Here is a 23,188-nt window from a genome sequence, read left to right as displayed (position 1 = left end):
TGTTGAGTGCCTTTTGTAGAGAGGGCTCCGCCAAGCTTTGAGACGTCCCGTGGGGCATTGCAGCAAGGCAGGTGCACTCACCATGCTATCTGGCTCTCCGTGCGGCGAGGTCAGAGGACCCTGTGACTGCCCCCCCGCCCAGCAGGTGCACCCACCGAGCCACTGCCCATCCGTCCAGAGAGAGGCCCGTTTGTAATTATAGAATCTAAGTGCTGTTGGGGAAGTGGGGTGGGGATCACACCCACGCCCTGGGCTCAGGTCAGCAACAAAGCAGGGTGGACAGCAAACAGGCACTGCGTGGGGACACAGAGTCATCTCTGTGCCCCGCCCCCCGCCCCGTCCAGGGCTCCTTCCGTCCCTCAGGAATTAGCCACGGAGGTCCAGGTTCAAATCTTGGTTCTGCCTCTTGGCAAAAACTGGATACACTCTGAGCCTCAGTTTCTTCATCTGTACTTGGGGATTATAATACCCCTGGGATTGAAAGCTGCACAGCGCTCAGCACAGACCATGACAAACAGGGGGCTGCTCAGCAGAGATTTTCTGCTCCCATTGTCATTATTACTCCCCTTCGCGCCGCACAGGGTGGGAGGCTCACCTCCAGGTTCTTCACCAGCAGCTCCCCCGAAGGCTGGATGGTGAACTTCCCCTCGGCTCCGGACACGGGCTGGCCATCTTTTTCCCAGGTGATGCTGGGCTCAGGACTGCCGCTGGGCGAGCAGGGCAAGAGGGCGTGGGAGCCTTCGGTAATGGACAGGTCAGGGAGGCCAGTCTCGATCACGGGCGGGACTGTGGGGAGAGGGAGGGCCACGTGGGGACGGGGGCTGGGCTGGGGTGGGCTGCCCCTCTCCAGCGCCCTAGGCAGTCGGCATCCCCCTCGCCCCTTCCTCCACCCCCATCTGCTGCCTCCACCACCTCTGTCATAGGCCATTGCCCGCGCTCTGGACAATTTGGGGACTGTTGAGTTTGGTGAAGCTGTGACAGGGTGATGCCAATGTACACACAATGGCTAAGGGGACAGAAATGGCTTTTGTTACTGGAAAGCCACAAATGAATGAGGGATGATTCCTGAAAGGTCAGAGGACGCAGAGGGACCCGAGTTACGGTCAAAAGGCAGACCTTGAGCACAAAATGGGAGAAGATGCTTTTCCCTCAGTTCCGTCTGGAATACAAGCCACGCTGGGATAGGGAAGGATGCAGGGATGCCGAAGGCCCTAGCCCGCTGGGGTCCGCCTCAGCCCCCTTCCCTGGGCCCACCTTGCACCACCAGCCGTGTTTTCCCCACGGCGCTGCCCGCGCTGTTCTGGGCAAGGCAAAAATAGTTCCCGGCATCCTCTGGGCCGGCGTGGATAATCCGAAGCTGTCCGGTGGGTAGGACCTGGGTACTTGCTCCTGGATTAGCGGGGAGGAAATCGGGGGCTGGTGGTGGGGGCAGCAGGACCACCGAGGAGGGCAGGAGGGCCACTTGGCCATTCTGTTGGACCAGGCAGCAAGTGCCTTGTTGTGATCGCGGGGTTCAGGGGGACGGAGCCCCAGAGCCCAGCCAGGCTGCCCCCGCCACCCCCATCCTGCCAACTCCGCCACTGAGTGCTCAGACTATCAAGCTCTGGCTGGTGAACAGAGACAGGTGGGCAGGAGGTGAAGCGGACGCATGGACTTCCTGGGACCTCCCAGCAGGTCTGCAGAGCCCCCCCCCCCCCAATAGCCCCTCCCTCCCTGCCTGGGGCACGCGGGAGGATCCCAGGCCCATACAGTTCTTCCCTTGCTGGTGCTGAGACTCACCTGCAAGGATGCTGAGCCCCTCCTTCTGCCAGGTGATGCTTGGCCGGGGGATGCCCGAAGCCTCACAAGGCAGCAGCACCTCCTCTGCTGCCAGAGCCCGGACCACGCTGGGCAGAGGCTTCACCACGGGGGAGGCTGCAAGGGGACAGGGCTGCAGAGGTCCCTGGGGACACCTTTAACGCCCAGGCCCCTCCCACCAGGGGTCCCTGAGCACCAGAGAGAGGAGCCTCTACAAGGAACAGGGGATTCCTGAAATCGCAGCACGGAGGACTCCGGGGGGCCGGTTCTTCCCTCCCAAGGAATCCCATCGGGGAGTCAGATCAGCGGCAGGTCTGGGCACCTGGAACCTGGGGCCCTCACCTCCCTACCCAGCCCTACCTGCCTCTAGCTCTCCTCCACCTGCCAGGAGACGCTTACCCTGCACAGTAAGGACCACATGCTTGTGGGCCACGCCGGCAGAGTTGCGGGCCGTGCAAGTGTAGCGGCCGGTGTGGATGGGGAGGGCCTGCCCGATCTCCAGGGCACCTGCGGGTGGCAGCGGGGCATGGAGAGGGCTGAGGGGACCCGGGACAGACGTCCCTTACCCACCCCCACCCCGGTGTCTCTCTTGCAGGCCACTCCACCTGCCTCCCTGCCCATTTGTAAGCAGCAAGGGAAAACCTGGGTTCGAGGCCTGTCTGTGTTCCCTGTCTGGAGCATAACTGTGGGCAAGTCCCTTCCACTCTTGGGGCCTCAGTTTCCCCATGTGTACAACGAGGAATCAGACAGGGTGGTCTCTAGAAACTTCCGGCTGTGATGTTCCAGGACCTGCCACCACCCTGCCTAGAATCCCTGGCCCACCCATAGTTCCACGGGCCCTCACCCTGCTACCTTTGCCGTGATTTGCTCAAAACTTGCCTCCTCCAGGAAGCCTTCCCAGATTACTGCTTCATCTGTCCTCCCTTTGCCCTGTCTTCCTTAGTCTTGGGTGCTTGGTGAACACCGTTTTAACCTTCCTGGACCACTCCAGCCCCAGATGGAACCAGAACGTCAACTTCCTTTACGTGATGGGCTTCCCTATAACCGATTGTCAGAAGAAAGGGTTCTACTGCTTTGGAAGAGTTTGAAAACCGCAGATCTGGCCAGTGGTGCTCAGGCTTTAGGATTTCACCAGCTCACCAACTAACAAATAAATGTAATTTGGATAATCCCCATAGAGTTGCCAACTTTTAATTTTGAGCACCCATCTACTATCATCTTGATTTCATGAAAGAGAGGAACTTCTAACACTAAAATATTAAGAAAAGTATAATTTCAGAGTAACGGAAAATCCTTCGGATGAGATCAAACTAGCTTTATGAAAACTCTCACGTAGATATTATTTTCCTCACGTTGCCATGAGGAGCGGCACCGATCTGTCAACTAACATCAGGGGACCACTGATGAACATCAACAAGCTAGTGCGTAAGTGGGGATACTAAGGCCCAGAGAGGGTGAGGGGTCCCCCTAGGTCACACAGCAGGGAACGGCAGAGCCAGGCCGGGGCGCTCCATCTTGCTCTCCCACCTGGCTCCAATGGTCTGCTTTCATACCCTCCGCCCGATCCCCCCAGTCTCCATTCTCCGTGGCTCACCCTTACTTACCCGAAGGCAAGACACGATAGCCGTTCCCCCGCCTCCCCAGCTGGGTGCCTGCCTTGCTCCAGGACACGACCGGGGCCGGGACACCCATGCTGTGACATGTGAGGACCACGGGCGCCATCTTGGTCACGGTGAAGTCTGTCTGGTCGTCGGCAATGGTGGGAGGTACTATAATGCAATACAAGGCTTGAGGCCCTGCCGAGGTCCACGGGGGACCACGCAGCCATTGGGCCAGGTGAATGAGAGCTATCAACAGAAGACTAAGACACAGGTGACATCAGTGACGAAGGGCCAGGGAGGGAGGGGCAACAGAGAGAGGTCACAACACTCGCTCGGGAAGTATTTTTTGCTGGGCTTTGGGGTATAGTTAAGAACTGCTTTCTGCAGAGATACCAGCTAGGTGTCTCTGGAGTGTTTCCCAAGAGAGCCTTCACAAGAGTGGGAGCTCAGAGCTGGGGAGGCCAGAGAAGGTCTCCAGGGAAAGTGTCATTTAACCTGAGATCTGAAGGAAGAGCAAGCGTCCGCTGGGTGAAGGGTGAAGTGTTCAGAGCAGAGGGAATGGCATGTGCAGAGGGAAATAGAATATGCAAAGGCCCTGGGGGTGAGGAACTAAAAGCTAAGCAGCATGACTGGATCCCAGAGTGAGGTGGGCCTTGGGGTGAGCTGAACCTGGGGGGTGGGGGGGCGGTTGGCTGGGCCAGCATGCACAGGACCCTGCGGACCCAGGTGACACCTTTGCATTCCATCCTGAGTGCAGTGGGTAGCCGTGAAGGGAGGAATTTTCACCAGGGTGATGACAAAGTCAGATTGGGGTTTAGAATAATCTGGATTGGGGAGAGGACTCTCCTGAGAGATCCTACGTGCCAGGAACAGTGCTGGAGTCAGGGCTGTGTCGGGTGGGATCAGGAGATGCAGGTGATACCCGCATCCTATCTTCTCCCTCCTCCTGTTCCAACTCACCGTGGATGGTCACCTGGTAGAGCCTGCGGGCCTCGCCCACCTCATTGCTCACCACGCACTCAAAGTGGGCTGAGTCCTGGGGGCCGGGAGCTGCCAGGAGCAGGGCGTTGGAGGGCAGGAGCCTGGGACAGACAGTTGGCTGCTAAGCGACGGGCCTGGCTGACCCGAGCCCAGCCAGCTATGACCTGCCTGCCCAGCAATCTGGATGCAGTGGACCGGGTATCTCATGACTCATTTCTCCTCTGGTATCTGCTCCCCAGCCCTGAATCTAGAAATTTCTTCTAGAAGTTTCTATTCTTAAAGATGTGGCTGTTGAGCTTGTGGGCAAATTTAATTTTCATCCCTGTGTTTCTCTATTACCCTGTATGTTTCTGCAATCACCAGCTCTGACAACTTCTATAATAGCGACCAGATCCAAGTCCCTTATCAGAACAGCTTATGTTGGTTGAACACCTGCTTTAGACAAAAGCTCCGTGATGGTCCGGCACCTGACACAGCAAATATCTGGCGAATTAATTGGTGAATTGACTCCTTTAATGTGCCCAGGGGTCATTTCATGATCAGCTACCTTTGACAAATAGGGAGACGAGTATTCGGGCTCAGCCGAACTCAGGCCTCCAGGTATCGACATTGTTATGTCCCAGCAACTGTAATGGTGTTAAACCCCCTGTTGGGCATCTCAGTGAAGATCCTTCTAGACCCCTGAGGTTGAGACATAGACCCTGGTGCTTTGTTGAGGACCAGAGTGCCTCCCTGCCTTGTTTCCGACCGGGCTCCCCACCATGAAACGGGCACCCCCTTCCCTACCCTGAGCACCTCATGGTACCACCCCGAGGGCCAGCTCCGTACCGGTAAGCATCCTGCTGCAGATGGAAATCCAACTTCTGTCTATCCTTCCACCAGACCACCCGGGGCTTGGGGGAGCCGCTGGCCTCACAGGGCAGTGAGGCAGGGGTGTGGGCAGTCAGGGTCAGGTTGGAGGGGCCAGGGGTGATGGCTGGAGGCTCTGGGGAGACAGCAGACAAGGGTGCAGGATGGAGGCAGGTGCAGGGGCTTTTTCCACCACCATCTACCCATCCTCGCGGGGAGAACAGGAGACACTCTGCAGGAATCTTCCAACAGGCTCCCAAATCTGGGGTGATAGGACCTTTGCTCGCCCCCCAGGTTGGCGGCCCCCTGACCACCTCTCCCTGAATGTAGCCCTCAGGGTCCCACCCCTCATCAGCCCTGCTCAAGGCCGGGGCCCAGCAGGGTGGCCTCCACCAAGGGGATCCACTGGAATGAGAAGAGCAGATTAGAGCGTCTGGTAGTGATTCTGAATCTTATCTTTTCAAATGTTTCCTATCTGTGCACATTCAATACAATAGTATAGTATTAAGTGTATGTGCTATATGCATAAAATAAATATGTACCTTTTGAGTATGTGTGGTCGCAAGTTTTATTCATAGGCTTCATAGTCAAGAACACTGAGAAGCCATTGCTCCTGACAGCAAGGATGAACCCAGAAACCAAGCTGGACCCAGCCCAGACAGGGGATGGATGCTGAATGCAAGGAACATGCTTTCTCTCGTCTACCTACCAAAGACCTGGAGATGGCGGCCTTGCCGATCAGAGCCTGCAGAGTTGGATGCAAGACAGAGGTAGTGGCCGGCGTCCTGGGCAAGGACGGGCTGGATCCTCAGGGAACCCTCGGGCAGGACCTGCAGCCTGGAATGGAGGGAGGGGGTTGCCACGAAGACCAGCAGCCTAGGGAGGCCCTTGGAGGAGCTGGACCCTGGTGGTGTCTCCTCTGCCCCTGGCTTTCCTGGTAGGAAAGTGCTAACTCTGGAGTCCTGCATCCATGAGGCCAAGGTCAGAGGAGGTCACAGCCATGGGCAGCTGTGGGGGCCTCCCGTGCTCCCACCTGGGCCCAGCTTCTCCCTAAGAGTCAGCAGGCAGCAGCATCCAGAAAGCACCCTTTCTGAGCATGTCCCCCAGACCTGAGGACTGTCCTTTCCTGGGGCCACGTCTGGACTGCACCCCAGCCAGCAGGACTGGGGATGAGCTGGACCAGCTAGACTCAGGCTGGACCAGTGGAACGCTCCACCCTCGGAACTGGGATCATCAGGCAGTTCTCTAGACTCTGCAGGTTGCATGAACTCAGAAGCTATAACCTGGGAGCAGAGGGGACCAGGGGGCTGTCTCTGCCATGTTCACAGTGGGGAAGGTGTAGAAAATGGGCCTGAGAGAAAGACACAAAGAGAGAAGCATGAAGCCCCCTCCCACAGAGACAGAGAGGAGCAACCAAGAGTCAAAACCAGACAGACAGACAGACAGCCACCCGAGTTTCCTGACACCCCCAAGCCTGTTTTTTGGGTTCTGAGAAGCGCCCACGTGCTGGCCACACAGCCACCTTCCTGCTCCAACTGCCCAGGCGGGGTTCTGCTTAGAACCCGCCCCCGAGACCCCCCGGCCCAGCTCTCACCTGGGGCCGTCAGGATCCAGGGGGGCTCCGTCCTTCCGCCAGCTCACGAGGGGAGGGGGGGCGCCGTCCACGCGGCAGGGCAGCAGGGCCGTCTGGTTCACAGAGGCGGTCACTGTGGCGGGTCCTGGCTGGATGGTGGGCACCGCTGGGGGAGGGCCACAGAGGGAGTGGGTGCTGGGAGCTGCAGCTGGAAGGAGGGCCAGCGTGGGGGGGGTGGCGGGCTGAGGCCACTCACCGTGGATCTCCACACGGAAGGCCACGCTGGTGCTGCCCACGGCATTGTGCGCCGTGCAGCTGTATTCGCCCCCGTCGGCCGTGCTCAGGGCCTGCAGCTGGAGGAACCTGCCCTGCTCTGGGAACTGGGTGTGGGCATCCGCCTATAGAGTCCCCAGGGTGGAGAGACCCTCGTTAGTGCTGGGCCAGGGTAGGCCAGCCCCAGGCACCAGGCAAGGAGGACCAAGGAACCGGTGGGGCGGGACAGTGGTCTCTGCCCCGTTCTGGGCTGGCCTATAGATGCCCACCTGACGCCCCTCTGGGGGAAATAGGCTCCTGTGGGAGGGAATGAGCCTCCTACCCCTGGGATCTGCCTGTTGGGGATGTTGCAGAGGGGGCTGATGCTTGGATCACGAGCTGGAGCTTCCAGAAGACCTACAATTCTTGGTCCCCACTTCGGGGGAGGGGTAAGCACAGAGAACCTCAGGAACTAGCCCTGGGTCACCTAGCCACTACGTGTAGATCGAAGGTATAATGGGAAGAACAGAGATATGCATTAGAAGCCAGGATGTAAATCCTGGCCTTGCCTCAGTGTCCCCATCCGTAAAATGGGGATGACAATAACGACGGGAGTGCAGGACACCAGGAAAGCAGGGACGCGAAGTGCTGGCATGAGGTTGTCCCTCAGCACCGAGGACCTAGTCTGCAGGGTCTGGGGCTCGAGCGGCACAGAAGGTGGCGCCCCCGGGTCCCCAGCCTAGCACCCACCTGCAGCAGGATGCCATCCCGGTGCCATTCAATCTCAGGCGCTGGCTCGGCCTCCACCGAGCACTCCAGAATGAGCTGCCCCGGAGCCAGGCCGACCACGGGGCGGGGGCCTCGGGGCCCAACAACGTGTGGGGGGCCTAGGTGGGCAGCAGAGAGGGCGTGAGAGACGGACCCGCTCCGGTAGGCCCCATCCTGCCTCCCTCTCCTGCCTCCCCCCGGCACCCCCTACCTTGAACCCTGACCCGGAAGCTCTTCTCGACTTCGCCAGCAGGGCTCTGGGCCAGGCAAGTGTACAGCCCAGCATCGCCCACCTGGGGACGGAGCAGGGTGAGCAACTGCCTCTGGCCCCAGCCTGCCCACCACCCGATCTGGTTTGCTTCCTCCACAACTAAGGACTGAGGATGCAGTCTCAGGCCGGCTGAGCCTGCCACCCTGCCCTTCCAATCATTCCCCTCTCTGGGATGCTTCTTCTCTAGCTCCACCTCACCCTCGCTTTCTGGCTAGGGCAAAGCCTGCCTCTTCCAGGAAGTGCCCCTTGACTGCACCAGCCCTCCTCTGGTTTCTGCATCAGCCTTGGCTCTGACTTGGCTGGGAGCCCTGGAAGGCATGGCCCAGGTGGGTGGTCTCCACGTGCTCACCCCGCACAAAGGAGGAGCTCAGCCTCACTGCCAAGTGCTGCCGGGTCCTTCTCCTCCCCCCACTCGCCACCCCTTCCCCCAGCCTCATCCCACGGCAGTGGGCCAGCAGCACCTGCACGCCCTCCATCTGGAGTGCCCTGCTGCTGTCCTCAGGCCTGCTCAGGGCCTGTCCATCCTTATGCCAGGTGATGTTGGGCGGGGGGGTGCCCCAGGCATCACAGTGGAGCTCCAAGGGGGAGCCAGGGGTCAGCAACAGCTCTGCAGTCTGGCCTGAGTCCTCGATGTGGGGGGGATCTGCAAGACACCCACCCGGGGTCAGCCATGGCGGCCGCACCCAAAGTGCTGGGAGCTGGGGTCCATCTCCCACACCCCACCATCCCGAGGCTGACCACCGATGGGGCCCAGAACACCAGAAACCAGGGGTCCCTTTGCCTGGGCCAATTATTTGTGCTTTAAAACCAGCAAGCAGGGGCGCCTGGGTGGCTCAGTCGGTTAAGCGTCTGCCTTCGGCTCAGGTCATGATCCCGGGGTCCTGGGATCGAGCCCCGCATCGGGCTCCCTGCTCGGCGGGAGGCCTGCTTCTCCCTCTCCCACTCCCCCTGCTTGTGTTCCCTCTCTCGCTGTGTCTCTCTCTGTCAAATAAATAAAATCTTAAAAAAAATAAAAAATAAAAAAAATAAAACCAGCAAGCACACGGTGTGGAGGGGAAGATACAGCGGGCTCAGAGCTTTCCAAGGTTTCAGCGGCTCTTTGTCCCTGCTTTACAAGGTTTGGGGGCCAAAGCTGAAGAGCGCAGCCCCAGGAGAACGAAGGGCCATGTAGCTCTTCTATGTAGCAGCAAGGTCAGCATCCCGTATGAGCCTGCCTTTCCCCCAAAGCCTGCACCCGGGCGGCAGCCTGTGGGGAGATCCATCAGGGGACTCACCTCCTCACCACCTTCTCCATCGCCCCCGGAGGCCCACCCCGCACCCAGGCCCAGAGAAGCTGGTGCTGGGGGCAGGTGACTCACCCATCACTGTCAGTTGGAAATGCCTCCTGGCTTCCCCTGCCTCGCTCACGGCCACGCAGGAATAGGTCCCTGAGTCACCAGCTCCTGCTGTCTCCAGCTGCAGGCTAGGCCCCTGTTCCAGGCTCTGGGGCAACAAGGGCTCCCCATCCTTCATCCACGACACCAGGGGCAGGGGGCTTCCCCGGGCCTCACAGGGGAGGACCACTGAGGAGCCGCGGACCACCGCCACGTCATTCTGGAACTCCACGGGCTCCAGGATAGGGGGTACTGTGCAGGGCAAAAGAGTGAGCAGGAGTCCTTTCATTCCGCGTCAGGGGGCCCTCACCCTTGGACCTTCGCACAGGCTGTTCCCACACTGGTCAGAACGCCCTTCTCCTGGACAATTCCTTCTCATCTCCAGTCTTCAGCTTAGACCTCACCTCCTCCAGGAAGCCTTCCCTGAACTCCCCAGGCCAGTTGAAGAGCCCTCCTCTGTGCTCCCACAGCTCCCTGTCCTTCCCCTGGTGTCACTAGTTGCCTGGGATTGTGGTTGCCTCTTCACAGAGCTGTTTCCTGCACTGACCTCCTGGGGGCAGGGGTCACCTCTGCTCCCTGCTGCATCCCGGGGCCTGGTAAGGCCCTGGCACACAACAGCGTCTAACGGCTGCTTGCGAGATGAATGAATGAGCAGCCAAATGAATCAAAGACCGAGTCTCTGTGTTTGCGCCCTAAGGCCAAATGATGCACTTTTTCTCCAACAACCCCCTCCCTGCCCGCCGCACCCCGGTCCGTACCGTGCACCTGCAAGGTGAAGTTCCTGTCGGTCACGCCAGCTGGGCTTGCAGCCACACAGGTGTAGACGCCAGAATCTGCCAACTGCACCTGGGAAATCCTGAACACCCCCGGGGAAGGGTGGAGGGGAAAAAGGGGGAGGGGAGGGTGGCTCCATGGAAACGGTCCCTCTCTTATGCTGTCCCCCAGTGGCTTACCTGCCAGAGAGGCAGCTCGGAAACTCCCACCTGAACAGGCCTGGCCTCTGCCTAACCCCCTTTCCTGGCTCCCTGGGGCCCCCAGAGTAAAGCCCCAGACTCCCTGGCCCCTGATGCCTTCTCTGACCCCCCTCCCCCTGAGGCCAGACTTCCTGCTTTCCCAATTCCGCGGGCCGCGCTGTCCCATCCAAGGAGTGGGACGCCTGCCTGCCCTTACCCCTCTTCTAGACCATTCCTTTTCACCTTTAAGACTCACCTGAATCACCTAACCTGTCTGTGCCCCCCACCTCCTCTCGAAGTCCCTCTGGCCCCGACCATTCCTCCTGAGCTGATCTTGTCAATGTCCCCTGTGACCCTGAAACATGTCTCTGCTTGGCTCCCGGGACAACACGCTTTCCTGGAGTGCCTCCTCCACCCTCCCCATCCTCCTGCCTGCTTCTCCTTCCTGGGACCTTAGACCCATCTTAATACCAGCCACCGGGGGTACAGTCCACACTCACACTTGGGGCGGGGGGCGCCTGCAGCCCATCCTGGCTTCCACCACTACCTGTTTGCCCACAATCCCCAAACGTCTATATCCCTAAACTCCTGAGTGGAGTAGCAAACACCTGGCTCACATCCTCCCTGGATGTCTAAGAACCTCTCAAACCAACATATTCAAACAGAACTCGGGTCTCCCCTTCAACCTGCCCACCCCCACTATGGTCCGATCTCAGGAAACACCTTCCGTGGACCTCAGCCTTCCAGGTTCCTGGATGCAGGCCTCAGAGCCTTGCTCCACTCCTCCTGCTTCCCACCTCTGACCACCTCCACCACCACGGCTGTGACCCAGGCCTCACGGCATCTCCCCCTCATCCCCCTCCTGCTCTGCCCTTGGCCCCATGGTCTCCTGTCTACCCAGCAGCCACAAGGATCCTCTAAAAACCTAAGTCACAACCCAAAAGAATTGAGAGACTTGAACAGATATTTGCACACCCATGTTTATAATAGCATTACGCACAGTAGCAAAAAAGTGGGAGCAATCCACATGTCTGTTGACAGATGAATGGATGAACAAGGTGTGGTCTGTCCGTACTGTGGAATATTACTCAGCCTTAAAAAGCCAGGGAATTCTGACACCTGCTACAATGTGGAGGAGACTTGAGGGCATGATGCCGAGTGGGATAAGACCAGTCACAAAAAGAAAAATACTGTATGAGTCCACTGATACCGACGTCCTTAGAGCTGTCAAGTTCATAGAGATAGGAGGTAGAATGGGGGTTGCCAAGAATGGGGGCAGTGCGGGGGGAAATGGGGACACAGTTTCAGTTTGGGAAGATGAGAAAGTTCTGGAGATGGATGGGGGTGATGGTCGGATCACTGTGTGAATGTACTTAATGCCCCTGAACTGCACACTTAAAAATGGTTAAAATGATAAATTTTATGTGTATTTTACCGTAATAAAAAAATGTAAGTCATATCATGAGGCTTCTCTACTGAACACTGCCTCCCCACCCCCCCCACCAGCTCTTCATCTGTCCTTAGGAAAACCTAGGTCTTTTGAAGGACTTACAAGTCCTATGTCACCTGGTCTCCCCTCAATCCCACCCACCCTATTCCTTGAACACACAGGCACATGCCCACCTCAGGGCCTTTGAACTTGCTATTCCAACACTCTGCCCGGAAACTCTTCCCCACAGAATCCACCCAGCTCCCTCTCCTGACTCCTTCCACCTCTGTGCACATTTCACCTTCTCTGATAGTGCCTATCACTGACCACCCTAAAATACCAGCCTCCCCTGCCACCTCCCATTTATTCTTCACCCTACTTTGTTCTTCAGAGCACATATCCCTAGTGACATTCCTCTGTTACAGCTGTTTAATTTCCATTCTCCTCCCCTGATCAAGCAGCAGTAGGTCAGGGGCTTTATTTTGCTCACTGCTCTATCCCAGTGCCTGGAACTGCACCTGCGATAGCCAGCACTCCAAAAGATTGAAGAATGTGTGAAGACGTTGCTCAGAAACCTTCTTCCAGGAAGGCTTCCCTGATTTCCTCCACCCCAAGGCAGGCTGAGTTGGATACAACCAGATGTCATCACCTGGATCTGTGCCTCCCTCCCTGGGCTGTAAGAGCCTGAGAGCAAGAGGCCCCCTTTATCTCTGGAGTTCTATTTGGGGGGTGGGGGACCCTCACTCTCCCCATCATAAACCTCTGTATATTATTTTTATTTGAAAACCATTCAGAGGTGTTCTGAAGCCCAAGCTGCCTGAGAGTGGGTCTGGGACCAGGTGGCCCAGGGGCTGAGGAGCCTCTTCCCTACCTGAGGGTGCGGCCAGAGCTGTGAAGGCGAGTGCGCTGGGAAAGCGGGAGGGGCAGGCCGTCCTTGAGCCAGCTCACACGGATGGGCGCAGAGCCCCGGACGGGGCAGGCCATGGTCACCAGCTCCCCAGGCCTGCTCACCAGGGTCCCCGAGCTCTCTGCCCACTGCTCGATGGTGGGAGGGACTGGGGGTGGGTAGAGGGAAAAAGGGGGTGGTAAGGGGGTTTAGGGAGAGGGTCTGGGTGGGGGAGATGGGCTCCTCTCAGGCAAATTCCAGGAAGCAGCAACCATCTTATATGGGGTTCTCAGAGCCACATCCTTGCCAGGTGAGGCTGAAGCCCACCGCGTGGGGGCACAGGTTCACCCCATGGCTCTCTTTGCATGTCCCCTATTCCCCGACTCTCCTATCGCACCCCGGTGCTGGAGTGCTTGGGTCTCTGGCTAAGAACAGGATGCAGAGGCCCAGAGAGGTCAGAGGATGGCCCGGCTGGGGCTTGAAGCCGGGCTCCTGCATCCTGGCCCTGGCATCCCCGTCCAGACGCCCCGGTGGAGGCCCCGCCGTGGCCGGGCTGCCGCAGATGGCGGAGCCCCCACCTCTCCTCACCCCTCAGTTGCTCACCCAGCACGCTCACTGTGTGCAGCCTGGCGTCCTCCCCTGCCGTGTTGTGGGCCACGCAGGTGTAGGCGCCCGAGTCCTCGGCCTTCAGGCCCTTCAGCACCAGGGCGCTGCTGTCCAGGTAGAACCTGCCCGGGGGCGGAGAGCCGAGAGCCGGCACCGTAAGGGTCTGTGGTGACGCCTGGGGACCCGGGAGGGCACAGGCCAAGCCTTACCGGAGGTGGGGGCCCACGCCCTGGTCCAGCGGGCCACCGTCCTTCAGCCAGGTCACGTTGGGCGGTGGCTGCCCATCCGCCTCACAGTCCAGCCGCACCTCCTGTCCCTCCAGGACCCTGTGCTCCTGGGTGACGCCCGAGCTCCGGATCTGGGGGGCCACTGTGGCAGGTGCTGTGGTGAGGCCCGGGGACGTGGCGGGGGCTGGCGAGGGGGTGGGCCGTGGTGGGGGGAGTGTAGGGGGCACACGTACCCAGCACGGCCACTACGAAGTCCTTGCGGGCCTCGGCCTGGGTGTTCTCGGCCACGCAAGTGTAGGTGCCAGCCTGGGAGGGCTGCAAGCGACTCAGCTGGAGGCGGCCCCCGCGGGAGACCACACCATGCGCCACACTGCTCTCTGTGGGGTGGAGAGACGTGCCAGGCCCCCACCTGCCCAGACCCGCCATCCCAGGTGCCGCCACTGGGCCCGGACACAAAAGTCATGCGACTCCTCTGAGCGGGTGTCCATCTCCCACACTCGCAAGACCCCTGGAGCCTTTGCACCACCCGCCGGCCTCTTGTACTCACAGGGACACTGAGGCCCAGCCGGGGGCAGGGTCTCGTGCCAGCTACATCATGACCTCCCTCGGCTGGGTCTCTCATTGCTCTGTGCGTTACAGCCCTGACCTATTTCCTTCCACTGGGGACATTCCTGGCCAAGATACCCCACTCCCCTTTAGTGTCCAGGACTTGCTCCTCCTCCTGTGGGCCCCAGGACCCTCGGGCCCACCTCACCCCCACCCTCGCTCCAGCTTCACCCTGCCCACCCCCACCCCCCAAGGCTGCCAATCAAGGTGAACCAGCCACCCACTGGGCACTTCCTGGTCCCCACGTGGGTCCCGTTAGGGGCACCCCAGGGCCTCTGCTCAGGCTGCACGCCCACCCCAGCCTGGAATGGCCCCCATTCTCGGCAGCTGCGCTTCTGCCTGAGCCCAGGCTGGGCCACTCTCCCCCGGGTCCTCACTGGTACAACCAGTCTCTCAAGACGAAATCTACTGAGCAGCTACCGCGTGTCCAGCTGTGAGCTTGGGGTTCAAAGCCGAGTAAAGCACAGCCCCTGGCCTCAAGGGGCTCCACGTGCATCAGAGACAGTGAGACACGCGTGCTCCTGCGTGACCAGTCCCGTGAAGCCCCTGATGGAGCCGGGAGGGGTCAGGCACGTCTTCGGAGGAGGCAGGTCTCAGCTGGACCAAGTGGGTGTGAACCGGCCAGTAGAGGTGTTCAGGGGGGTCGGGGTGGGTATTTCGGGGAGGAAAGAGCGTATGCCAAGAAAGGAGGTGGAGAACGGGGCCCGGAGTGGCTCCACAGCAGGTGCAATCGGAAGAGAAAGGAGAGTGTATGGCCCACAAACACTCGTCCCCGAACCTTCACGGCACACTATTCACCACAGCCCCAGGGTGGAAACAACCTGAATGTCCACCAACTGATGAAAGGATAAACCAAATAGGGTAGAGCCATGCAGTGGAATAGTCAGCCATAAAAAAGAGTGAAAACATTTTAATTTAACTTAAAAGAAGGAATGCAGAATGGACATACGCTACAACAGAGGTGGACCTTGGAAACAGGATGCTAAGTGGAAAAGCCCGTCAGAAAAGGCCACATACCGTATGATTCCACTGACAGGAAATGTCCAGAACTGGCAAATCAGTGTCAGTGGCTGCCTGGTTTCCGGGGTTGGCAGCAGGTATGGGGGGAAACGAGGGGTGTAAGGTAATGGGTGAGGGGTTGCCTTTTGGGTGATAAAAATGTTCTAAAATTGATTGTGGGGATGGTCTGCGACTATAGTCAAAATAACGGAATTATAAGCTTTAAATGGGTAAATCGTATAGTATATAAATCTTGATAAAGCTGTCTTTGAGAGAGGGAGAGGGGGCAGGGGGAGGGAGAGAGAGACAGAGACAGAGAGAGAGACAGAGAGACAGAGACAGAAGGGTTTGTGGGAGAAGCCGAGAGCAGCTGGGTGTGTGGGGCCCGGTGTGGGGCACGGGGAGGTGGGCTGGCTGAGCCCCGCAGGGCCTCCCGGGCTGTGTTTCTGAGGACTATGGCCAAAGGATTTCAGCAGACAAGTGACCGCCTCAGAGCTGCACTTTGAGATCCCTTCGTCCCTGTGCGGAGATGGCACTGGAGGCTTGGAGTGGGCCCAGGACTGGCGTGGGGGCAGCTGGAATGGGAAAGGCTAAGGGCAGAGAGCTGGCTGTTTCCCACCTGACAAGAGGAAGGTTCTGCTGGGACCCCGGGGTGGGAGGAGAAGAGAGCTAGACAGGGACGAAGGCCTAGACAGGAAGGTGACCGGCAGCCAGGCTGGACGGAGCTGAATTCCAGGAGGAGGAGCTTTGGAGGCCAACGTCAAGGCCAGGGTCAGGCCGGCTGGGCCCTCAGCACCCACCCTGCATCCACCCATCTCGTGGGAGCCAACTGTGGCCACAAACACAGGGAGCCTTCGAGCCCCCATGGAACAGTTCTCAGCATTGGGATTTCAAGGGCCAACAGGTGGTGGGACAGACAGAACGCTGCCGCCTTCGATTTTGCCGAGAACGGCGACAACCAACAACTCTTCCCTCTTCATGGTCACGGCAGCACAGAAAGGAGTATTTGGCACTGAAAGGATGCGATGCACTCACCAACAGGCATTCTGTCCTTCAGCCAGGTCACAGCAGGTGCCGGGACCCCGGTCACGTCACAGCTCAGGACCAGGGGGCTCCCAGCCACCTGGCTCACTTTCTCTGTCTTGGGGTTCTCAAACGTTGGGGGCACTGTGGGAGAGATGCCAGATTGCCACAGCCCTAAGACCCTGTTGCCCCCTTCCTTCCACGGGGGCTAGTCAGGGATACCCCACCAGCTCTTCGTTCTGGTTAGTAGTTGATATTTTATGCTTTGCCACGGGTAGAGATACAGATTGTTTTAGTCACAGGTGTAAATAGAACCGGCATCGGTCTATTTCAAAACATTTACAAAGCAGAGTCCAGAGGGGTCCACTCAGCCCAAGGATGGTGAGTGCGTGGCTACCGTGCCAGGAGTTCTTAGCCTACGCCAGGGCAGACATCACTAATCGATCCCGACACCCTCTCCTGCTTGGCCAGGAAGAGGTCACGCATCCCGGGCAAGCACTACCAGTGGAACGAAAATGGCTGTGCTCAGGGTGAATCCTCTTTGTCCTCAGGGACCAGACCTTGCCCCTTGCCCACCACTCATCAATGTAGCCATCAGGGGAAGGCTTTAAACAGCACACCTGGTGTCAGTAATTCCCAACAATGGTATTCAATATGGCTCCCGGTTGGATCCATCCACTGCTCACCCGGTGGGGAGGTCACTGGCTTTGCCTCCTGGGGACAATTTACTTCCAGGGCAATTACAGTACTTTACTTACCACTTGGTAGGCCCTGAGCTATCCACCAGCCTGGACGCTCACTCCTGGGCTTTTGTAGGAGAGAGGTAATATTCTCTCTCATTTAATCCACTGTGTTTTGGGATCTCTTTTTAACACAGCAGAGACTATACTCTAACTGACATAACATCTGACCCCAAGCAAATCTGGCTGAGTCTTCATCCCTTGCTTCCCTAGCTGAGCTTCCCCACACCCCCACCTTGAGTCACAGCCCATCAAATGCCATCTGTGCTCCATTCTTGGGCTGATGGAGCGGGCCCCCCAGGTGACATGGCCCCAGGACTCCAACCATCTGATCTCTGAGGGCTCCCCTCCCAGGGCTTGCATGCCAGGCTCGTGCCCAGCACTTTATAGATATATTCATGGCAGCCCATCAACTGAATGCTTCCCATACATCTAGGGAGGCAGGTACTGCCTTTGCTCCTTTGACCGAAGACAAACCCGAGGCTCAGAGGAACCAAGGTGTTCTGCTGCCCCCCAAGAGCAAGTCATCGGCAGTGCTGTTCCGATCCTGGTCTTTTCAATGCCACATCCTGTGCCCTACACGCTCGGGGCCACTGCCTCTTCCTAGCGACTGCCCTTCCCACCCTGAGCAGCCCTGTGTGCTGCTAGGGGTCCCACGGCAATGCCCTCAGGCTGGTCCCCAGCTTACCCTGGACAGTGAGGACAAATGTCCGCATGGCTTCCCCGGCTGTATTACTGACTTTACAGCTGTATAAACCTTTATCCAGTACCTAGGACAAAGAGAGCACGTGGTGATGGTGTACATGGTGCTGGGATGGGGGTACCGAGGGCTCCCCCAAAACACCCAGGCCACAGAACCTTCTGGAGAAGGGACTCCCCAGATATGCTGGTCGTGCCTGGGAAGCCAGAGGAGATAGGACCCCCTGGCCTTCCCCCAAGAACTTCAAGAAGCAGGAGGGTGGTTAGGAGGTGAGTGCACAGGTTCCAGACCCCCACCCTTCCCCTGGGCCTGCACGCCAGCCAAGCCTGGAGGGAAAAGTCCCTCACTGTGGGGACGGCGCTGGGCCAGGAGAGAGGAGCCCGGCACCATTTCCCAGAAGGGCAGCCAATATGCATCCAGCAAACACTTGTGAGTGCCTAATCCACACCAGGGAGGGTGGGCAGAGCAAACTCCCAGAGAGTCACAGTCAGAGGGGCCTGGAACAGGCTTCTAGATCCCAGGAAAGCGGAAGCAGGTGATTGGGAATGGACTTGCTCAAGGTCAGGACCAGATTGGAGCCCTGCGCTCTTCTCATGGCTCCCACCCCGGGGGCTGCTCATCATTGCTGTGAGGTCCTGTGGGCTGAGGAGGTGGCAGTCCCCATGCCCTGCCACACAGCTGCCCAGCCCCACCTCCCAGGCTCACCAGGACCGGCGCCCACAGCCACCCACGGCTGCCCATGCCACGGGCTGCTCACCTGGGTGTCCCGGATCTCCAGCCTCTGCCCCCCCAGCAGAGCCTGGGTGTGCTGTGCCAGGACCAGGGGCTGCCCGTCCTTGTGCCAGCTCACGGTCGGCTCAGGGAGCGAGTCGGTCTCACAGCTCAGGACTGCTTTGTCCCCGGCCCGGACCACGATGGCATCCTGGGGGCCGCTGGGAGGCTGCCTGAAGGTGGGGGGAACTGGGGCAGCAGGTGAACAGCGTGAGGCACGCCAGCGTCCCCGGCGTCCTCCCCGGCTCCAGCCGTGGGTAACGGCCGATGGAGGCCCACAGCGTCACATGGAGGAGCCCGCCCCAGGGATGGCACAGACCCAGGGAGTTGGAGGGAAGAGAGTCCAGGTCAGCGTGCCAAGGACCTGCTGGGTGACCTGGGCACAGCCTCCTGCCTTCTCTGGGCCTCAGCCTCCTAGATGGGGAGATGCTCCAATGGCCCTCCTGGGCTCTTTCCGACACAAGGCAGGCCCCGGCTGGGTTAGAGCCCTCCCTAGGGGTCCCCACAGCCCACGTCCTTCCAGTAGACCAATGTAGAAGCCCCCCAACCCTGGGCTGTGAGCCCACAGGGCCTGGCACAGGGTCTGACACGCACACAGTAGCTGAACACACACAAATAAATCAACTAGACCCAGGGCTAAAAGGAAACTTCCAGTGAGTGCTGGGCATGACAACTTGGGCCAGCTGTTCCCCAAGAGGATGCTGAAGACCGGGAGCCCGGAAACAGGCTCCATGCCGAGAACCTCTGGTCAATCAGGTTTGGGAAGGGCCTTTCCTGGGCCAGCTCCTGTGGCTCCCGCTGTCCCCTCATTGACTTAAGAGCGCACTGTGTGCCCGGCATGGGGTAAGCGCTCATATACCCTCATTTAATCCTTACGCCAACTGTCCACTTACAGATGGGAGGCCTGAGGCTCCGAGAGGGAGAGTGACTTGCCCAAGGTCACAGTGCAAATACGCATACAGCTGAGTCTCAAACCCAGTGTGTCCAGCTCTACAGACCAGGATCTTCCCACCACGCTGCTCAGAGAGTGTGGGCGTCCCAGGCTTCCCAAGGGCCAGCTGCCCCTCTCCTGGCTGTGCTGCCTCGGGGTGCGGGGCTGAGGGCTCACTGAAGGAGTGGGGGACAGACAGGACATACCCAGCACGCTAAGCTGCACCAGCTTCTGGTCTCGGCCGGCAGCATTGAGGGCCTCACATGCGTATATCCCGGAGTCTGACGGCCGTGCCCGGGCCAGCTGCAATGTGTGGGTGCCTGCCGGAGGAGCCAGCCCCCTTACACCGGAGAGCAGACCCCAGGCCCCAGGCCTTCCCAGACTCAAGCCTTCCCAGACTCCCTGTCTGGTCCCAGGTTGGAGGAAGCAACTCAGACTCCCCACATAGCCTCAGGCTGGGCTCTGAGCCTCAGTTTACCCACCAGGCAGGAGGAAGACCTCTTTTCCCAGGGAGAGAGCCTGGCTGTCCCGGGACCACGTGACCTCAGGGCTCGGGTGAGCATGGACGTCACAGGACAGGGAGACACTGCTGTTGACGATGGCAGTGACCTGCTCCAAGTTCGGGCCTGTGATGCGTGGGGGGGCTGTCCCCGCAGCCGCCAGGAGAAAGAAGGACCCATGAGAACACATTCCAGCAGGGGGCCGAGAGCCACAGAGTGGAACACGGCCTTGAGGAGCTCTTGGTGCCGTGCCTTGGCGCATCTTCAAACAAGGCCGTGCGACACCCCCTGGCTGTCCTAGCTGTCTCACAGGTGAGAACACGGGGCTCAGAGATCAGAGAGGGACAGTCACTTCCCCAAAGCCACTCAGCGGGTCAGCGGCAGAGCTGAAGTATCAATTCGGGCTCAGGTCCTAGACCTGGAGCGCTCCGCGCTGTCATCCCTCTGTCCCTGCGGCCACAGCTGCCCCACAGCTGGAGGCAGAACTCATGGCCAGTGAGATGGAAACCCCCTACTAGGTGACGTCTCTGAGCTGTATATTTGGGCCGGCCTCCTAGCTCCGCTCTGGGGAACATGTCAGCCCCACCCCAGGGATAGAGTAAGTCTCAATAACGGTGCTGTAAGGCCTCGGAGGAGCCGTTCCCTGGCGGCCTCTGATGTTGCTTAAAATCATCTGGGGTTGGCCTGCAGGGATCAGGGTCCCCTCCCTGTCCCAGGAGATGGCTGGCACCAGCTGGGATCCAACCACGTGCGCCCAGGCCCAGAGCCCAGGATGCTGGAAGCAACGAGGCGGTGCCCCTCCGGGTGGGAAGAGGGGCCGGGTCTGCCCACGAGGTTAACCCGGGGAGCGGCCACAGCCAGCCCAGAGCACCAGCCCTCAGCTGGGAACCCCCAGGGGCCGCTGCTCAGCCCAGCTCACCTTGTACCCTGAGGGTGAAGAGCTTCTCTGAGGAGCCCGCCGGGTTCTCGGCCACACACATGTAGCTGGCGGCATCGGCCACCTCCGCCGTGGAGACCTGCGGGCGCAGGGAGAAGGTGCCTGGGAGACCCCACAGGCCGGCCGGCTCTGGGCTCCCCCAGGAAGGGCTGTGAGGGCTCCCGGCCACCCCCGTGTGCATGAAGCAGCGCTCAGGGGGCTCCGCGGATAGGCAACCCCCCCCACATCCCCCGAGGCTCTCTGTGACATTCAGGGCGTAGTGTGAGATTGATGCCGGATGATTCCCTGTAGCAAACTCCACGGTGACAACAGTCTCCGCCTGGCTCCAAGCAGGGCCGCTCGGTGCCACGCTGGGCTCTAGCTGGGCGTGCGTATGTGTCCTTCTTGGGCACTAAGTGTAGCCCTGCGCTGCCAGCAAGCTGCTCACGTAAAGGTTATTTGGTGGGCTGAATTAAATCCCGGCTGCTCCAACGTGCTTCCAGGCCAAGAGCCTCATTTGGCACAGATAACGGCAGCTCCTTGGTTCCCGGACAAGCAGGACTGGGTCACAGCAGTTTCAGCCTTCAGCCTGACTTGGGGGTCGCCCTGACCTGCAAGACTTGCCCGTCCTCCAGGACCTGCAGCTGTGGGCTCGGGGAGAAGGGCAGCCCATTCTGGAGCCATGAGATGGTGGGCATGGGGTTGCCCAGGGCCGGGCAGCGTAGGCTGACGGTGCTGCTGGCGTTGACGGTCACCTCCTCCACCAGCTCCTCCGTGTCACCCAGGATCACAGGTGGGGCTGGGGGCGGGGGAGAGCAGCGTGAGGAGCAGGCAGCCTGCCTGGGAAAGGTCCCCGGGGTAGGGGGTGGGCAAGGAGGGGAGAGCAGCCCGTGGCACAAGGCTCTGGCTAGGGTGCCCGGTGCCCTCCTTCCCCCCGCCCTGATGCAGCTAAGGAATCTGGGGCACCGGGAGGGCTGTGATGTGCTCCAGGTGATGCGGCTAGAAAGCAGGCCACTTGGAATTTGAACCCAGTCCCAGCTCGCGTGTCCTACGTGATCAACCTCCCAGTGCAGCAGGACTGAACGTGCACTCTGCCTTGACCCCCTTTAGCAGGGAGGGCCCTGTGGGGCCTGCAGACCGAAACCCTCTGGCCCCAAGCTGGCCACTCACTCAGCACAAGCAGCTGGTAATGCAGCCAGTCCTCGCCCACCTCATTGGAGGCCTTGCATGAATACCTCCCAGCATCTTCCGCACGCACCAGGGGGATCTGCAGGACCCGACCTCCTGCGGGGACACAGGATAGAGACCTGAACGAGGGCAAGGAGGCAGGGGACCCCGAAGACATCACTGCCCCGCCTCCTCTGTGAAATGGAGAGAATCAGCCTGCCCTGCTTGCTGTGGGGAAGGCCCTGGGCCGAGCATTTTCCTGGCCTCTGGCTCTGGGGCTCCTCCTCCTCCCATATGACAGATGGAAGAACTGAGGCTTCCCAAGAGTGCCCAGCAGTGCTGAGCCCGGCTCCTCAATGAAGGAAGAGGGAGGGGACAGAGAGCTGGGCAAATGTCCGGGGATAGGCCTTTGAGAAGCAATAAGGCAGCTCCTGGGCTGTGGTGATCAGGGGTGGGGGGGTCCTGGGGGGTGTCACCTGGGACCCTCTGTGATTAGGAGGCAGCCAGGGCCAGACCCTGGTATCTCTGCAGGGCTAGAGGTGGTCTCCAGCAGAGCCGGGTTAGGGTCACCATGTGTTCAGGATTCTGGGTTGGGGGATCACTGGCTTAGGCTGTGGTGTGCTCATGACCAGGGTTAGGGGCTTGTGACCTGCAGAGCCGGGGACAGAAGCAGGATTGGAGAAACAGTGGCTGCGTTTGGGGATCACTTGACACGTGAAATTAATCTATGGTCAGGTTCAGAATTAAGGTTCACTTGTGACCACAACCACTATGTGCCCACGATTAAGGGTCAGTGGCCGGGGTCAGAGGTCAATGGTGGGGTTGGAGGTTAATGGCTAGGACCGGGGATGGAGTCAGCTGATGGCTGGGATTAACCTCTGGTCAGGATCTGAGGTAGGAATCAGCATGTGACCGAGCTCACTGTGTACCCAGGATCTGGATCAGTGTCCGGGTCCAAGGGCAGTGGCCAGGTTGAGGGGTCAATCAGGGGTTTCTGACAAACAGCTTTCAGTAAGCATTGCCTCTTCTCCATCTCCAAGAGGCTGCTGTCCTTTGCAAGCACCAAAGTACAAACCTTGGAAGGACCCTATTTGTCTAGAGGCCCGCGCAAACCACCTCATCTCCACCCCCAGCCAGCCCCACCGTTGCTCCAGGCCCGGCAGGACACAGGACACATCCGAAGCTGAAGGGTCACCGAGTCCCCGCTGATGAGATGATAAACAGGGCTCTATGCCTGGAATCCCCTCCCCGCACCCCCCGCCCCCAGTG

General features: G+C 59.5%; 1 protein-coding gene across 1 annotated transcript in view; it reads right to left on the bottom strand.

Moving 5' to 3' along the window:
- The window catches only part of HMCN2 (hemicentin 2), a 146,103-nt gene that overhangs the window by 22,540 nt on the left and 100,375 nt on the right, over nucleotides 1-23,188 (bottom strand). The window contains exons 55-81 of the mRNA XM_081802661.1: nucleotides 21,923-22,036; nucleotides 21,364-21,551; nucleotides 20,756-20,852; nucleotides 19,819-19,980; nucleotides 19,543-19,656; nucleotides 18,392-18,594; nucleotides 17,623-17,704; nucleotides 16,207-16,338; nucleotides 13,800-13,943; nucleotides 13,549-13,708; nucleotides 13,337-13,461; nucleotides 12,719-12,902; nucleotides 10,224-10,321; nucleotides 9,451-9,717; nucleotides 8,554-8,735; nucleotides 8,033-8,114; nucleotides 7,804-7,940; nucleotides 7,058-7,199; nucleotides 6,823-6,967; nucleotides 5,938-6,065; nucleotides 5,208-5,364; nucleotides 4,359-4,480; nucleotides 3,402-3,566; nucleotides 2,197-2,304; nucleotides 1,780-1,914; nucleotides 1,255-1,389; nucleotides 596-786 (exon numbers count right to left, since the gene is read on the bottom strand). Coding sequence (XP_081658787.1) covers nucleotides 596-786; nucleotides 1,255-1,389; nucleotides 1,780-1,914; nucleotides 2,197-2,304; nucleotides 3,402-3,566; nucleotides 4,359-4,480; nucleotides 5,208-5,364; nucleotides 5,938-6,065; nucleotides 6,823-6,967; nucleotides 7,058-7,199; nucleotides 7,804-7,940; nucleotides 8,033-8,114; nucleotides 8,554-8,735; nucleotides 9,451-9,717; nucleotides 10,224-10,321; nucleotides 12,719-12,902; nucleotides 13,337-13,461; nucleotides 13,549-13,708; nucleotides 13,800-13,943; nucleotides 16,207-16,338; nucleotides 17,623-17,704; nucleotides 18,392-18,594; nucleotides 19,543-19,656; nucleotides 19,819-19,980; nucleotides 20,756-20,852; nucleotides 21,364-21,551; nucleotides 21,923-22,036 — 3,899 coding nt within the window. The remainder of the gene's footprint in view (nucleotides 1-595; nucleotides 787-1,254; nucleotides 1,390-1,779; nucleotides 1,915-2,196; nucleotides 2,305-3,401; nucleotides 3,567-4,358; nucleotides 4,481-5,207; nucleotides 5,365-5,937; nucleotides 6,066-6,822; nucleotides 6,968-7,057; nucleotides 7,200-7,803; nucleotides 7,941-8,032; nucleotides 8,115-8,553; nucleotides 8,736-9,450; nucleotides 9,718-10,223; nucleotides 10,322-12,718; nucleotides 12,903-13,336; nucleotides 13,462-13,548; nucleotides 13,709-13,799; nucleotides 13,944-16,206; nucleotides 16,339-17,622; nucleotides 17,705-18,391; nucleotides 18,595-19,542; nucleotides 19,657-19,818; nucleotides 19,981-20,755; nucleotides 20,853-21,363; nucleotides 21,552-21,922; nucleotides 22,037-23,188) is intronic.

The sequence above is a fragment of the Leptonychotes weddellii genome, chromosome 14 (assembly GCF_054177405.1).
Source record: "Leptonychotes weddellii isolate Sample4059 chromosome 14, ASM5417740v2, whole genome shotgun sequence".
NCBI lineage: Eukaryota > Metazoa > Chordata > Mammalia > Carnivora > Phocidae > Leptonychotes > Leptonychotes weddellii.
Note: the sequence above shows the minus strand (reverse complement) of the source record. Positions and strands in the feature narration are given on the sequence as shown.